This window comes from Ahaetulla prasina, chromosome 3 (assembly GCF_028640845.1).
Source record: "Ahaetulla prasina isolate Xishuangbanna chromosome 3, ASM2864084v1, whole genome shotgun sequence".
NCBI classification, from domain to species: Eukaryota; Metazoa; Chordata; class Lepidosauria; order Squamata; family Colubridae; genus Ahaetulla; species Ahaetulla prasina.
The window spans coordinates 36,704,551-36,721,330 of NC_080541.1; the positions used below are offsets into that span (position 1 = coordinate 36,704,551).

The 16,780-nt window shown below is 38.8% G+C and overlaps 1 protein-coding gene across 1 annotated transcript in view; it reads right to left on the bottom strand.

Moving 5' to 3' along the window:
- Positions 1-8,785: 8,785 nt before the first annotated feature.
- Positions 8,786-16,780, bottom strand: part of CNBD1 (cyclic nucleotide binding domain containing 1) — a 134,741-nt gene continuing 126,746 nt past the window's right edge. Inside the window, exons 11-13 of the mRNA XM_058175097.1 lie at positions 13,627-13,736; positions 10,643-10,793; positions 8,786-8,844 (exon numbers count right to left, since the gene is read on the bottom strand). Of these exons, the coding sequence (XP_058031080.1) occupies positions 8,786-8,844; positions 10,643-10,793; positions 13,627-13,736 (320 nt within the window). The remainder of the gene's footprint in view (positions 8,845-10,642; positions 10,794-13,626; positions 13,737-16,780) is intronic.

Below are 16,780 nucleotides of genomic sequence, written 5' to 3' on the forward strand. Positions count from 1 at the left end.
AAATAAATGTTAACAGCAGGGATATCATTAGAGTTGTTGAAAAAACTTTTTTTTTCCTGTTTATATTTTGCTCTATGCACCTAAACAGGAAGTTTCTCAATTTTATACTAAAAACATTTCTTTAAGCTTACATTAGATTCTATATCAGGGGAAAAATTAAACAGTTAAGTTAACCAAAGGTTTCCAATAGAAGAGACTATATGCAGATCAGGGTTGAACTATGGAGACCTTGGTGATATCTAAACTTGGTTGTTTGTTTGCAGATATTTCAATACCAAACTAGATAAAATCATTGGTACCAATGAGGTTGAGATTTGTTCCCTAGTATATACAGTACTTTGTTTAATTCTTATAATTTCATTCCAGCCCTGGCCTACTTTAAAAGGCTTCTTGAAAAGATAAAATATAATACAACAATATATGGGCTTTTGAAGAAAGTCCAATGTTAATAAAATCAAAAGACCCCCGTTGTTAGGGTCTGGACCACCTCTTAAACTTCTTTTTAAATCCCAAGTGTAGTGACCTCATTTTACCTGCAAAAGTCTTAATCAATCAAGTATCCCAGATCTACCAGCCCTATGGTTAATATATGCAAGGAAACAGCATTATTAGATTTCACTCCGTTTGTTTGCATGTATGTATGTATGTGCAATTGAGCCAATGTTGACTCTTGGTGATTGCCCGGGCAAGTTTTTTGGCAAAGTTTTTGGTAATGGTTTGCCATTGCCTGCTTCTTAGGGCTGAGAGAGAGTCTGGCCCAAAATAACTTCAAGCCTAAGGAGGAACTAGAATCTTGGTTTCCATTATGATGCCTTAACCACTATTGCAAAGTTTATATATTCTGTCTCTAAACCTATTTAGGCTAAAACTATAATGTGATTCTGTGCTGTTCTATCAGTTTTGGAAGATTATTCTGTCTCTTACTCCTCTAGAGATTGAAATTTCTTCCAATTTCTAATCTGACTTTTCTTTTATCCTTTGTTCTTATCTATATTATTTATTAGTACTGTTTTGAATCACTCTATCTACTCAGGTTTCTAAACAAAAATGCTGAAGATCAGCCAAAATTATTTCACATATTGATGAATCGTGAATGCAACATTTTTTATCATGACAACCCACATAGCTACACACCTCAATGACAGCCCATAAATCCCCCATAAGCACTTCCAAGAGCTGAGGGACCCATAAAAATGTACATACAAAATAGGTAAATATGTAGCATTTTGGATATATTGAAAAAGCATTTTTGTTTTATCATCATGTGTTGTTATTCTCTACTTTCTTTCAGACTAATGACCTGAAATGTATACTTTCACAGCTTATATCATTCTGACACAAATATTTTAATAGTGCTGCATTTGAAAGAAAAATAGTATTTTTTTCCTTTTCTGTGAATGCTATTTATATCATTTGTGTTTTTTTCTTCCTGATTCCATCATAAAAATGATGCAATCAAAATATAAACTAAATGATAAAACATGCATTGGGATTTCACAAGAACAGGACAAGAAATAATGGATAGAAACTACTCACAGAGAGAAGCAACCTGGAATTAAGGAGAAACTTCCTAATAGTTCCACTAACTAACCAGTGGAACAGCTTGCAGTCAAAAGTTGTGGGTGCGTCATTACTGGAGGTCTTTAAGAAAAGACTGAACAATCACTTGTCTGACATTGTTATAGGATCTACTGCTTAAGCAGGAGATTTTACTAGAAGACCTCCTTCCAGCTCTATTCTAATTGAACAAGTCTACCCTTTATATATACAGTATATGTATGTTGCCCTGTTGAATATATGTACACCAGTATTGGCCCAAGACTGTCTGAGTTGAATCCCTTTTCCATTCCACATACAAATAGCTGTGGTAGGACATTTGTCCAACATTGACCAAGAAACAATCTTATATTTCATTTGGAGCCATCAAGTGGGTTACAGGACAGTGCAACTGCACTTGCATGATACACAGCTTTATTCTTCAGCATAATGATGTGGCTTTCAACCTATCATCTAATTCCTAGAATTTGCATCAAATGGAGTGATACAAAAATGGAATGCTTCAAGACTGGGGTCTACCAGAGCAATTTTTCCCATAAATTCTGAGTAAAATCTAATAGGTTCTGGAATTCTCTGCTGTCTCACCTAGAACTCTTGGGCAAAACGCAATCAAAAGCTCCAAAGATTTTTGGCTGCTTCCCTTCTTTGTAGTTGCTGTACAATTATTCTAAACATTACTAAGATTAACTTGCTCAACTAGATGCCTGAATCCTGTTTCTTTCTCTTGCATGTATTACATATTTTTCCTTGCATATGAATAGCACTGCCAAACTCTGACAATACAAGTTTCCGTCATTATGTTGTGCCCCTTGCATTTGTTAAATGATGTCCATTGCTAGTAAATCTACCTTGCTCTTAGAAAAACCATCAACTTTGAGGAAGAGAATTCAAAAGAGAAGGAAAAAGAGAAGGAAAGAATACAATATGTTTCACAGATCAATATTCTGCCATATCTCTCTCTCTTTCTCTTTTTTTTCCCCTCAATTCCAGCAAAACTCCTTCTAGCAAAGTCTATTTTCAGGAGGTATTTAATAAACTAAATAGGTCTTTACTGACCATTGATGACTGTGCTAGATGGCAAAACCTAGAAATATCTCTTTGCTAGAAATTGACCCTCAAAACCAGTGCCTACAAGCTGGAAAAGAAAAAAGAAAGAGCTAAGAGTTTTGATAGTTTGCCTTATCCATTTATTATTTTCATCTTATTAAGTGTTTGTGTCTATGCAATATGGAAACAGAACATCTAAATAAACTGTGATGCCTGTTTATGAAAATCTTTGATATTTCATCGTTCAACCTTTTCTTCACAATTTGACTTCCTTCGTCAATCTCAGTTTGCTGCACTAGCAACTATAAATCAATGTACTGAAGCTATGGCAACCGCACTGAAAGCAAAATTACCTCTTAAATGAGCAATTGCTTAAAACTTTGTTTTCTCCAGATTCATCTCCTACAAATGTGCTGTTTTTTTGCCATATTTTTGTTAACTGCTTATTAAAACCAGCTGTTTGTGGTTAGGTTAGGTTAGGTTAGGTTAGGTTAGGTTAGGTTAGGTTAGGTTAGGTTAGGTTAGATCTAACAAACAGTGTTTCTATAAATATTTTTGAATTTGATGGAAACTGAAAACAACCTATAATAAAATAAACTGAAGGTGCAATCTTTCATATAATAACAGTTTTCCAGGCATTTTTTCTTTACAAAAGGTATTAAAAATACTAGGATTTCGAATAAAAATTTAGAATCATGTTTCTGTAATATTTTGGGTCACATAATGCTATAAATTGCTCTATTACAACACACACTGAACATATAGGTGGGGCATCTTGTGAATAAAATATGAAGAAAATCTGTGCTAACTGTAATATGTACAGTTAAATGGAAAATATATACAGTATATATTCTAGAAATTATCAAACACAGTTTTGTGTTAGACAGCTTGGTAATTTTTTTCCACAGTAAGAACATTTTATTTCCTAGGGAATAGCTATTTAGGAGCTTTGTCTTTTTCTACAATTGTTTCTACTATCTAAAAAACAAAACGAAATAGGAGCCTTATTGTGAAAAAGTCATCTGAGTACATATATTATTTCACAGTTGTTCTTTAAAACCCTATCTGCCAGGTTCATCTGTCATACAAGTTATGTCACTTTCTATTTATATAGTCAACTTTTAAAATAAGTTTTCCTGATTTCCCCTCTTCATTTAATTTTATTTTCGGTAGCAGTTATTCAATTCTTGGTTGCTAAAATAGTTTTAAAGGTTTCATTTTGTAAGGAGTCAATGTGCAGAGAACAACTGTAGGTCAGCAGCAAAATATGTACTTGATAGCTAGAAAAAATAAAATCATTCGATTCTATTTGATATTCCTTCAGTGAGGCTTGAGCCAATCACTGTCACTCAGCCACTGGTCAAATTCTTATGTATGGTGATTTAAGGAAGATAATTCCATGAAAACCCTTGCTGAGTTTAAACTGATTTGAATCTCACCAGCTGCATCTTAGCCACCCTTTTTTTTTCTTATCATCCAAGCAATCTGCCATGTTTTAAAAATACATCTGTGTGAAATCAAGGATAAAGAAAAATAGAATAAAAGGATCACTTCTTGGAAAGATAATCTTTGAGATGCTGGTGGGACAATTTACTCCTTTTATTTCAAATGGACATTCCTGAAAAATATAGAACAGTATTATGGCAGAAATAGAGAAATAGACCATTTCCAGGAGAAATTGGGCTGAGAAACACATTACTAAGGAACCCTAAAGCTATTTCCTGGCATCATCTAATCATACATGTGTTTCTCAAGTGATCCTCCATCTGAGTCCAGTGGCATTTGGATGTTTCCACAAAAGCCTTTTACATTATTATTTTTCCACCATTTGTTGGAAAAGAAATTGAAATGGAATTTCCATGCAGGAAAAAGAAGGATTGCACCATCTAAATGAAATGATGCAGAGAAAATTCCAACTGAAGAGGAATATGCTCCTTTCTTCCTTTCTAGGAATAATTGACAATATTTACTTTAAGTTCTACATATTTTAAGAAATATAATAAAAGTCAGAGTAATTTTATTGATTTCTCCTTTGGTAATTATCCCATAGATTTATAAGTAAGGCAACAGCATTAGACTTCAAAAATGATAGATGCAGATCTATCCTTAATAACAATGAAATGGTTTTAAAACGTTAGAAGTCAATGTTTAGTTGGGTTTCTGCAGAAGTGTTTCCAACATTTTTCTGGAAATTTGAAGGATTGAATGTTTCAGTATTCTTGAAACATGAAAGGGAGACGAAGTTAACAATGGCTATTTACATTCAAAGAAGAGTTGGCTCAGATTGGGTTTTTTTTTATTTGAACTTGGGCCTTCATCTATTCCCCCATGGTTGAGAAACAGCTATACCTAAAGAGCAGCCTTAGAACTAAATCAGCTTACCACAATAGTTTAAGAAAATAACTGAAGAAAACTGCTTCCAATTCAATCAGTTAATGGAACTAAGAGGAGAATGTAATCATCTGCACTCAATTTTAGTCAAGACCTCAAAGATTAACAAGCAACTCAAATGATATAAAATGTTATTATTGCAAGGCTCAAAGCACCTCTGATTACAAGCATTATGAAACAACTACTTGAAAGTATGAAACCAACTAATGTTACTTCATTTCTAGCTTTAATGGCCTTATGAGTTGTATTTTTGAATGGAGAAGATGCATGGATTTAGAATGCATGGCCAAGGCAGGCTTTCTAATCTCTTGGTTATGCCCTGGAGAACTAAGATATAAGTGGCAGTTCAAAAATCACTGTTCACAATTAAAAAGACACATTCCACCATTACTCTACTACTAAGCACTGCATATACCATTGCTTAGTAGTAAAGTGTGCATTATGCATGCTTACAGTTAATTCCCGGTAATGCCCGGTCCGTGGTCAATAAGGCCACCCTGATTGGTGATCTTATTCAGGGGGAAGCTGCGGACCTCATGGGCATTACGGAGACCTGGCTGGGTCCGGAGGGGGGGGTTCCCCTTGTGGAGTTATGCCCACCAGGTTTCTGAGCATTTCATCAGCCGAGAGCCCAAGGTAGGGGTGGGGGGGTAGCGGTTGTCATTAGAGAAAGTCTAGAGCCGAGGGAGGCCACTGTACCTCAGATTGCCGGTTGTGAATCCCTCTTTGTGAAGTGGGGCCATCGCGATCAGATGGGCTTGTTGATCACGTACCTGGCTCCTTGCTGCGTGACCACAGCCCTACCCGAGTTGTTGGAGGTGTTCGCCGGGGTGGCGGTGGAGACCCCCAGACTGATAGTCATGGGGGACTTTAACCTGCCATCGACGGGCCTGTCATCGACAACGGCTCGGGAGTTCCAGGCTTCCATGACGGCCTTGGACCTGATCCAGGTAATTGATGGCCCCACGCACATAGGGGGTGGCACACTGGACCTGATTTATATCTCTGGTCAGTGGCGAAATGATCTGGTATTAGATAACTTAGAAACAGAACCGGTGTCATGGTCAGATCATTTTCTCCTTCGCTTAGATTTTCGGACCGCTAGCCACCACTGCAGGGAGACGGAGCCGACGCGTTGGTTCCGTCCCAGGCGCCTGATGGACCCGGAGAGGTTCCTGATGGAGCTTGGGCCGTTTCCTGAGGACCTGGCCCACGGCACGGCTGGAGAGCTAGTTGCGGCCTGGGAACGGGCCGCGGCTGGAGCTTTGGACCATGTCGTGCCCTTGCGGCCTCTGACCCGGCGTAGGTCTCGCCCGGCCCCTTGGTTCTCCGAGGGGCTGAGGGAGATGAAACACCGGAGAAGACGCCTAGAGAGTGTCTGGAGGTCCAGCCGCTCAGAAGCTGACCGAACACTAGTTAGATCCTATTCTAGGACCTACCTAGTGGCAATGAGGGAGGCGAGGCGCTCCTATGCTTCCACCCTCATTGCGTCGGCAGATAACCGCCCGGCCGCCCTGTTTCAGGTGACCCGCTCCCTCCTTCACCAGGAGGTGCGGGATGACCCGTTGCAGGGCCGTGCCGAGGAGTTTAATGGTTATCTATACGACAAAATCGACGGCTTGGACCGAAATTGGGATGATCCAGGTGGGAGGGCGGAGTCGCGTCTTGTGGAGGTTATTTGGGATGAGTTTGATCCTGTGACTCTCGAGGACGTGGACAGGTTGCTGGGGAGGCTGCATACTATGACATGTTTACTGGACCCGTGCCCTTCCTGGTTGGTGCTGGCCTCCCGGGAAGTGACAGAGGCTGGCTCCAGGGGATTACCAACGCTTCTTTGTTGGAGGGAGTTTTCCCTGCTGCCTTGAAGGAGGCAGTGGTGAGACCCCTCCTCAAGAAGCCCTCCCTGGACCCAGCTATTTTAGGTAATTACCGTCCGGTCTCCAACCTTCGCTTCACTGCGAAGGTTGTAGAGAGTGCTGTGGCACGGCAGCTACCCCAGTACCTGGATGAAGCCGTCTATCTAGACCCGTTCCAGTCCGGTTTCCGACCCGGATACAGCACGGAGACAGCTTTGGTCGCGTTGGTGGATGATCTCTGGAGGGCCAGAGACAGGGGTTATTCCTCTGCCCTGGTCCTATTAGACCTCTCAGCGGCTTTCGATACCATCGACCATGGTATCCTGCTGCACCGGTTGGAGGGATTGGGAGTGGGAGGCACCGTTTATCGGTGGTTCTCCTCCTATCTCTCTGACCGGTCGCAGACGGTGTTGACAGGGGGGCAGAGGTCGACCGCGAGACACCTCACTTGTGGAGTGCCGCAGGGGTCGATTCTCTCACCCCTCCTGTTCAACATCTATATGAAGCCGTTGGGTGAGATCATCAGTGGCTTTGGGGTGAGATATCAACTGTACGCTGATGATACTCAGCTGTACTTTTCCACCCCGGGCCACCCCAACGAAGCTGTCGAAGTGTTGTCCCGGTGTTTGGAAGCCGTACGGGTCTGGATGGGGAGGAACAGGCTCAAGCTCAATCCCTCCAAGACGGAGTGGCTGTGGATGCCGGCACCCCGATACAGTCAGCTGCAGCCGCAGCTGACTGTTGGGGGCGAGTTATTGGCCCCAAAGGAGGGAGTGCGCAACTTGGGTGTTCTCCTGGATGCACGGCTGTCGTTTGAAGATCATTTGGCGGCCGTCTCCAGGAGAGCCTTTCACCAGGTTCGCCTGGTTCACCAGTTGCGCCCCTTCCTTGATCGGGATGCCCTATGCACAGTCACTCACGCTCTTGTTATCTCCCGCCTGGATTATTGCAATGCTCTCTACATGGGGCTCCCCTTGAGATGCACTCGGAGGCTTCAGTTGGTCCAGAATGCAGCTGCGTGGGTGATAGAGGGAGTCACACGTAGCTCCCATGTGACACCTCTCCTGCGCAGACTGCACTGGCTTCCTGTTGCCTTTCGGGTGCATTTCAAGGTTTTGGTAACCACCTTTAAAGCGCTCCATGGCTTGGGACCTGGGTACTTACGGGACCGCCTTCTGTTACCTCATGCCTCCCACCGACCCGTACGCTCGCACAGAGAGGGCCTTCTCAGGGTGCCGTCCGCCAGACAATGCCGGCTGGCGGCCCCCAGAGGAAGATCCTTCTCTGTGGGGGCCCCCACTCTTTGGAACGAACTCCCCCCTGGTTTACGCCAAATACCTGACCTTCGGACTTTTCGCCGCGAACTGAAAACATATCTGTTTGTTCATGCGGGGCTTTCTTAAATTGTTTAGTTCTGACTTTTAAATTTCTCTTTGGTTTTAATTGGGGTTTTTTAGATTCTTAATTATTTTAAATTCGGCCATATTGTATAATAAGTTTTTTAACTGTATTTTAACTGTATATTGTTTTGCTTTTTATTCTGGCTGTACACCGCCCTGAGTCCTTCGGGAGAAGGGCGGTTTATAAATCTAATAAATAATAATAATTATTATTATTATTATTATTATTATTGTTGTTGTTGTTGTTGTTATTATTATTATTATTATTATTATTATTATTATTATTATTATTATTATTATTGTTTAATTTTCCAATATTTCCAATAAGAAGGATCTAAGCAGTATTACAGCTATGAAAATTCTGGGAGTTGAAGTCCACACATCTTAAAGTTGCCAAGTTTGAGAAACAAATATTTAAATTAATGGTCAAAACTTCTCCTGTTCCTTCTTCAAGAGTATTCAAAGTATTTGGCAATATTTGAAATAATCAAATAAAATCTTATTCTTTTCTTCGAAGGCATTAATATTCATATATTAAAGCATAATCTCAAGAGTTATTTCAGTGAGCTCATTATTGTTTATGATTCCTAACTCTAATGGACAAAAACATTTGAGAAAAATTATATTAACATGCAATGAGAAGATAATTGTTGATTCTGTCCCAATCTTCTTCAAAAAAAATCACCTAGTGGATTGGTGTTTGATTTGGAGAATGACTGCCGGATCAAATATCAGGAAATTGTCTACCAAGTACCAAATCTACCACACTGCTATCATGTCTCCCCTAGTCCTTTTCATTAAACTTGGTATGTCTAGTTTAATGAAAAGAAGGACTAGGGGAGACATGATAGCAGTGTTCCAATATCTCAGGGGTTGCCACAAAGAAGAGGGAGTCAAACTATTCTCCAAAGCACCTGAGGGTAGAATAAGAAGCAATGGGTGGAAACTAATCAAGGAGAGATGCAACTTAGAACTAAGAACTAAGGAGAAATTTCCTGACAGTTAGAACAATTAATCAGTGGAACGACTTGCCTGCAGAAGCTGTAAATGCTCCAACACTGGAAATTTTTAAGAAAATGTTGGATAACCATTTATCTGAAATGGTGTAGGGTTTCCTGCCTGGGCAGGGGGTTGGACTAGAAGACCTCCAAGGTCCCTTCCAACTCTACTGTTGTTGTTGTTTTTGTTCTTGTTGTTGTTATTATTATTATTAAAGTGTTATTTCATCTGTTAGCATTCTCTACTTACTATATGCATTTTCCATCCTTACCCAGTAATAACAGACATTGAATAATGCTTCACCTAGTCCATTATAATGGAGAAAGGTCAAATAATACTGAGGTCAGATCAGTAAAAGATGGTAGGAGAATAGTTCCTGCAACATGGAAAAGGATGTAAAATTGTATACCAGCAATAGCATCATCATTTGTGATAAACAATGATACCATTGGCAGCATGTTGGATGGAATACTACTTTACTTTGATATAACCCTAGGGATGACTCCAAGGATCAATTAATCCTAATTCCAATCTTGGATCTTCCATATGAACAATATGTACTCTATCAATGACTATTTCAGTCTTCATTATTGAGGCTATATTGGAGAATGATCAGGTTCAGGTATAAAATAAAATATACAATAATGTATATTGTTATAATGTAACAAGATTTAATGAGTTCAAGAGAAAAAGAAATATTTTCTACAAATGTAGTGGTTAACGCAAACAAAAAATATATGTATTGGGAATGACACATTATTAGGCTTGAGTAAATTATTCAGACGAGATGCCTAACAGACAGAGAAACACACACAAAAAGCTTCGCTTCATATCACCTTTTTCCAGACATATGGAGCTACCTTGGAAGCTGCTCTGAAATGTTTCTGCATGTGTGAGCAAACATATCCACTTCATTAAAATACCTGTGCGTGTACAGCAATGGAAAGATAGTTGGGATAAGTTTCCAAAACAGCTATGTACAGCTGAAAAAAGATACTGATGAATCCAAAAAGAAGTGTTTCATATCCATGCCCATATGGTGCAAAAACAAATTCTGAAGTTCTTGCAAAACCCATGTTATGATTTTCTTTTGCTAGAAAATTATTTGGCATAGTAGGTGGTGGGAGCAGAGTGATAGGTGCCTCTTATATGATGTTTTCTATGTCTTACAATTAATCTTAACAAGGATTTCAGCATTAGACCATGGGACCATTTTGAAGTAATATTTAAATCCACTGAAGGATACATCTCTCCTCTGTGTTGTAATATGGTATTCTCTGACTTTCAATTAGAACAGACAGTTTTACACATGAAATCTTCACCTAAATGGGAAGGGAAGAGGAAAGGAAGGAGAGACAAGGGAGGGAAGGGAAGGGGAGTGATGATATTTACCAAGCACATCTGTAGCATTAATAACTCCCAGTTCAACAGGAGTTGCTGCTTTCAGTGTATATGTAGATGGTGTCTGAAGAAGAACACTCGTTTCTCCAAAGGATTGATGTCGATGTAACTGGCCGATGAAAACTTGTCTCATTTGCTTAACCTGTTTAAAAATATAAACCCAAGTAATTTTTTGTTGGTTCATGTCTAAAAATGGAAAAGATTTGGAAGACAGGTAGGAATCATTTACAAAATATGCATGTAAACTGCAGACACAATCCATCATTACAATGTTCAAGTTAATGCTATTTCACATGTACCTCAATAAAATCCAAATACAACTTCAGTAACAGAGTTGTCAATGCCTGGAATGCATTACCTGACTCTGTGGTTTCTTCCCCAAACCTCCAAAACTTTAACCTTAGACTGTCTACTGTAGACCTCACTTCATTCCTAAGAGGTCTTTAAGGGGAGTGCTTAAGCGCGCCAGCATGCCTACCATCCCTGTCCTAATGTTTTTTTCTTCTCTATCTTTTTCATCTATTTAGAATTACGTTTATACTTGTATCTGTCATAAAATACATGCTTGATGAAAAATACAAAATAAATAAAAAAATAAAGTTTCATTCAGAGCAGGAAAGGCAGTGGTTAGGAGCATGAGTTCATTGCCAAAGATATATGCCTCTGTGTAGATATCAAATTTTGATTTATGTGTAAGCTTAAAAATCAACAGAATAATAGAGTTGGAAGGAACCTTAGACGTCTTCTAGTCAAACTCCCAGATCAAGCAGGAAACCCTATACCATTTTAGACAAATGGTTATTCAATCTCTTCTTAAAAACACCAATGTTGGAGCACCAACAACTTCTCAAGGCACATTGTTCCACTGATTAATTGTATTCACTGTCAGGAAATACAATTTATCCTTGGTTCTAGGTTGGTTCCCTCCTTGATTAGTTTCCATCCATTGCTTCTTGTCCTTCTCCAGGTGCTTTTTAGAATAGATTGACCTCCCTCTTCTTTGTGGCAGCCCCTTAGATATTGTAATACCCCTATCATGACACCCCTAGTCCTTCTTTTCATTAAACAATTCTTGCAACCATTCTTCATATATTTCAGCTTCCAGTCCCCTCGCCATCTTTATGCTCTTCTCTGCACTCTTTCTACAGTCTTGACATATTGTTTTAGTTGTGGTGACCAAACTAGATGCAATAGTCAAAGTATGGTCTAACCAAGGAATTATAAACGTTATATTATAAAGGTATTCACATGATGTGAACTTGATTCTATCCTTCCATTAATGCAGCCTAGGACTGCATTGGCTTTTTTGGCAGCTACCAAAATTTGAAATGATATTAGAATGGAAAGATAAGCAAGGAGAATGAAAGACTACTACCTTGTTCATTATTGTCCATACAGCTTCAGTCCATCCAATACTCTCTTCATATTGAAGAATTCAAGCCTTTTCTCCTTTCCATATATAAGTATACCAGATATTGAACTAAACTGTTACTGAGAATTGGGAAACTGTACACCCCCTTCTCTCTGTCCTTGATTAAGCACCCTAATTCTAAAATACCAGAAGGCAAGGTTTGGGTTGAATAGATTTTTGAGAGACCCATAATTTATTTTACAGATAATGATAAACCAAGTTTTTCCACTTAGTCACTTAATATTATATTATATCCAAGTCTCTTTATCACTGCCGTTCCCCTTTCTTTTTCTCGTCACTCTCTCACTGCTTTTCCTTGGCATCCTTACTTCCACCAATAGAGTCCAATTTGGCCCAATCACTCCCTTTTCTCTCCACTTTTCTTGCCAAAAATCACCGATCTGTTCTCTCCAGTGTCATTTTCTCCAGATCACCAGAGCTTTCTGTCCGATTCACCTCTCCTTTCGAAGTTATTCCTTTTCCGTTTCTTTCCACCATTATCCTACACTCTCCCACTGTCGTTTTCACACTTACAGTCTTATTCAGATCTTACTTTCCTTTTCACTTTCCTCCCTTGGCAATTTCCTTTTTTTTTTTATAAGACACAGCTCGTCTCTTTCAGTCGCCGCTAATTTTCTATCAGAGCTTCTTTCAGTTTTGCCAAATAGTTTTTAAATTTACTTACTTTGACAGGTCCAATCACCACACACGAGAGAGTTTCTCACCAGGAAAAATAGACACAGTCTGCTAATAATAGTTTCTTCCAATCCTCTTGTGGGCTGTCATGGCCTCGGGTCCACCATAGCAGATGAAATGATGGGATGTCTTCTCGATACGTTAAAGAGGGCTTCCCTTACTTCAGTGGGCAATTGCACACTACCTCGCCGATCTCCGGAATTCCCCTCTGCTTCGCGCGGCTCTTCAAGCTCCACATGCCTTCGAAGGTTCCCCAATCACGGAAAAATCAGAAGTAAAGGACAGAGCTCATCCTTTTCCTTCTGTGCTGCCCCGACAGCACCACCGGAAGACTGTGTTTACCACAGTCTAATAGTCACATAATCACCAAGTGGTGGTCCCAAAATCCATTAGAGATATAAAGCTCAAACAATATATTAATATGGTCACCAGGCAACAACTGGTAGGTCAATTTCTATTCTCTTATCAGAATAATAATATTATATATCTGGCCTTTATTTTGTGAGAAGTAACATCACGACTGCATTAACACCTTTTTTCTGAATATTTTTCGTCAGAGGCAATGAAATGTAGTTTCAGGCATTTAAGCAGTATTCTAAAAATGTTTTTTTCAAAATGCTAAATGTCCATGTGTGAGAGATCTGTATAACTCAGAGCTATAATGAACTTGGTTCATACAAATTAGTAAAGTGTCATTTATTTCTTCATTTTTAAATATGTAACACCTATATTGTTCAATTCATAATTTCACAATACCATCACATTTTTTTATTCATAAAAAGGCTTCCTACTGAAAAGCTTATTCATAAATTCCCTATTTCAATGTGGTCAAAAGAAGAATTTCCTAGAGGAAAATCTTGTTCCTTACCATTTTCCCCAAAGGTCGCTTTACAAGGGCTGGAATTATTCGGTAAGCATTGCCATGTCCAGACTTAATGAATCCTACATATTTGCTTATTTCTCCTTCTTCCATAAACACTGCAACAATAAAATAACAATAAATTATTTCTCTGTATGCATGCATATATACATGTCTGTCTCTCTCTCTTGTGTAAAGAGGTTTCCCACAGTGGTGGGTTTGAACTGGTGTTACTACCGGTTCGCTTCGCGCACACGCTTCGATTTTCAGAACAGCTGAGGCACGGCAATCCGCTCTGCTGCTTCTATCAGCTGGGTTAAAAACAAATATAGGTAGATATAGTGCAGGGGCGGGTGGAGGGCCCAGTTGACAGTCACAGTGAACCGGTTCGCTGCCAATTCACCATCGTCACTACCAGATCACCTGAATCGGGGAAAACCAGTAGCAACCCACCACTGGTTTCCCACCATCATTTGAAACAAGTAAATGGAACAGATATAGTGTACTATATTTGCAGGCTCATGAGAACATATTGAATGATGTGAATGCTACCAAAATGAAATAAGGATGAAGTGTATAACATTGTCCTTAGTCCTAGACTACTGTTATTTCCCCCATTTCTGTAATATTGATAGAAACATGCCGCAAATTCTTCAATATGTCTGGAATGCATTCTCTATACAGTTACTTAGAATACAAGTTTGCTATTTAGTGTTGAATAATTATTTCCCATTTATGAAATTGTTGCTTTGGTGGTATATAGAGAGAATAGAGAGAATCACCCAGGGCTGTCCATGTTAAATAGCCAGAATTTTGTTTCCAGTGGTTCTAGAAAGTCCTATGCCTTTTCATATAGTTATATATATAGTTGCAGTATATAATTAATGTTATTATACATACATACATACATACTTACATACATACATACATACATACATACATACATACATACATACATACACACATACAAGGGACACGGTGGGTAAGACACTGAGCTTGTCAACTGAAAGGTCAGCAGTTCAGCAGTTCAAATCCCTAGTGCTGCATAACGGGGTGAGCTCCCGTTACTTGTCCCAGCTTCTGCCAACCTAGCAGTTCTAAAGTACGTAAAAAATGCAAGTAGAAAAATAGGGACCACCTTGGTGGGAAGGTAACAGTGTTCTGTGCACCTTTGGCATTCAGTCATGCCGGCCACATGACCACGGAGACGTCTTCGGACAGCACTGGCTCTTCGGCTTTGAAACGGAGATGAGCACCACACCCTAGAGTCGGGAACAACTAGCACATATGTGTGCGGGGAACCTTTACTTTACCTTTATACATACATACATACATACATACATACATACATACATACATACATAATAGTTAATGTACTATAGGTAATATAAATTGTTTGATTATATTTAATAACTGTTCCATTCCACAGGCAGAACATTTGGGGAAGACTGAAATATTATTTTCTCCTCTGAACCAAGATGATTTGGTAGTACCAAGAGTATTCCTTAAATTCTCCAGAATAAATCTGCTGGAAGAAAAAGTGGTTTCTGGTTTCAGGCCAAGCCAAAATCAAAACATCATAACACTCTACTTTGTCCATTGTTCTTTGTATCAACCTTAACTAAAACAAGTAGGAAGAAAGGATTGCTTTTTGACACAAAAATGGCTTAATGAAATTATTACATGAAATAAATCACATATTTGCTATAATGAAATCAGGGAGACAAGCACTATACTGTTCATTTCAGAAGTCTACATGGACACCAAGGGGAAGAAGCCATAGAACATTAGACAGACTGCACAGCTGTGAAGAATACAGGCTCCATGGAACAGGAGTAGTGTAAAGTCATTGCAGACTTTTATTTGATATAGAAATACAAGAGCAAAGCTCTATTGAAGTCAGAGAAGCTATGAATCTGAGTTTTCTACACCAGCTGGATAGCTCAGCTTGAGTTGGCACCTAACATTTTTCCATGGCTGGAAAAAAATAGCAATAATAAATGCAGATGCTTTCCAAATGTAATGTTGCCATTATATGCTCCTTTGTGACTGTTCATTGATGTAAAATGGCTAGGCACTAAAAACCGCTCATTACTTAACCCAAATTTATTGGCAACTGACAATAAAACACTGACAGTACTGTAAATGCTAAGGTGACATTAAGGCTCAAGTAGATTTTTTTTTTTAAGAAATAACTTCATTGGGGATTCTACATTAAACTAACACCATGACTTTCATGTAATAGTAGAACACACCCAAATATTGATGATAATCTTTAGTAATAAACATTTTGAGGAACACATTCTTCCCATCTGATAATTATATAAAGAACAGTTGCTATGTGTTATTGAGTTTAACCAAAATCCTATTTTTTCAGATATTATATAGTCTCTTTTATGTTGAATCAGAATTGGAAAGGGGAATGGGATTAGGAAATATCTCTCTTAAGTTAAATTTCATTTCACAATGAAAAAGTTCTTATGATGTCACTAGTTGCAGAATGCTGTACATATATCAGGAACTTTATCTTAATAACAATAAAAATCTAGAAACATAAAAATGAAGTTGAGTTATTCATATATTCTTCATCATTACTTTGAGAAAATATTCAAACTAGTTGCTACCATCTAAGTACTATAGGACTGGGAAAAACTGCCTCTTTCTTCAGATAGGCCATAAAACAGAAGATAAGGAACATTGGCATCATAGACCTAATACAGTATAGCAAGACATGCTCTTTGGTCTACTAATATCTCCCTGAAGTCACTATACAAAGATCCATGCTTTCTGGGCTATTATTGAGGAATATATGGATCCACTGTTTCTTTGAGGCCTTCTTTTTCCTTATTCTGAATGTTCTTTAGGAATGATACACATTAAACAAAACAAGCACTTGCGAATCTATGATTAAAGAGCCTTTGCAAAGAGAAAATCTTCAACATTTAACAGTCCAGCTTTTTATCAAATTGCCTTTTTCAAATTTTACAATTAGGTAAAACCAACATCTAGGGGAAAATCAGTCAAGCCAGATGATTTTGAGGTGGTTCCTGCTTAGATGTCAGTGCAAAGTACAGTAATTGATTTATCCTGTTGATTACCCAGAAAATCCAGTGAACTAATCATTATCCTAGTTATATCAGATAGCATAGAGATAGCTCACAGA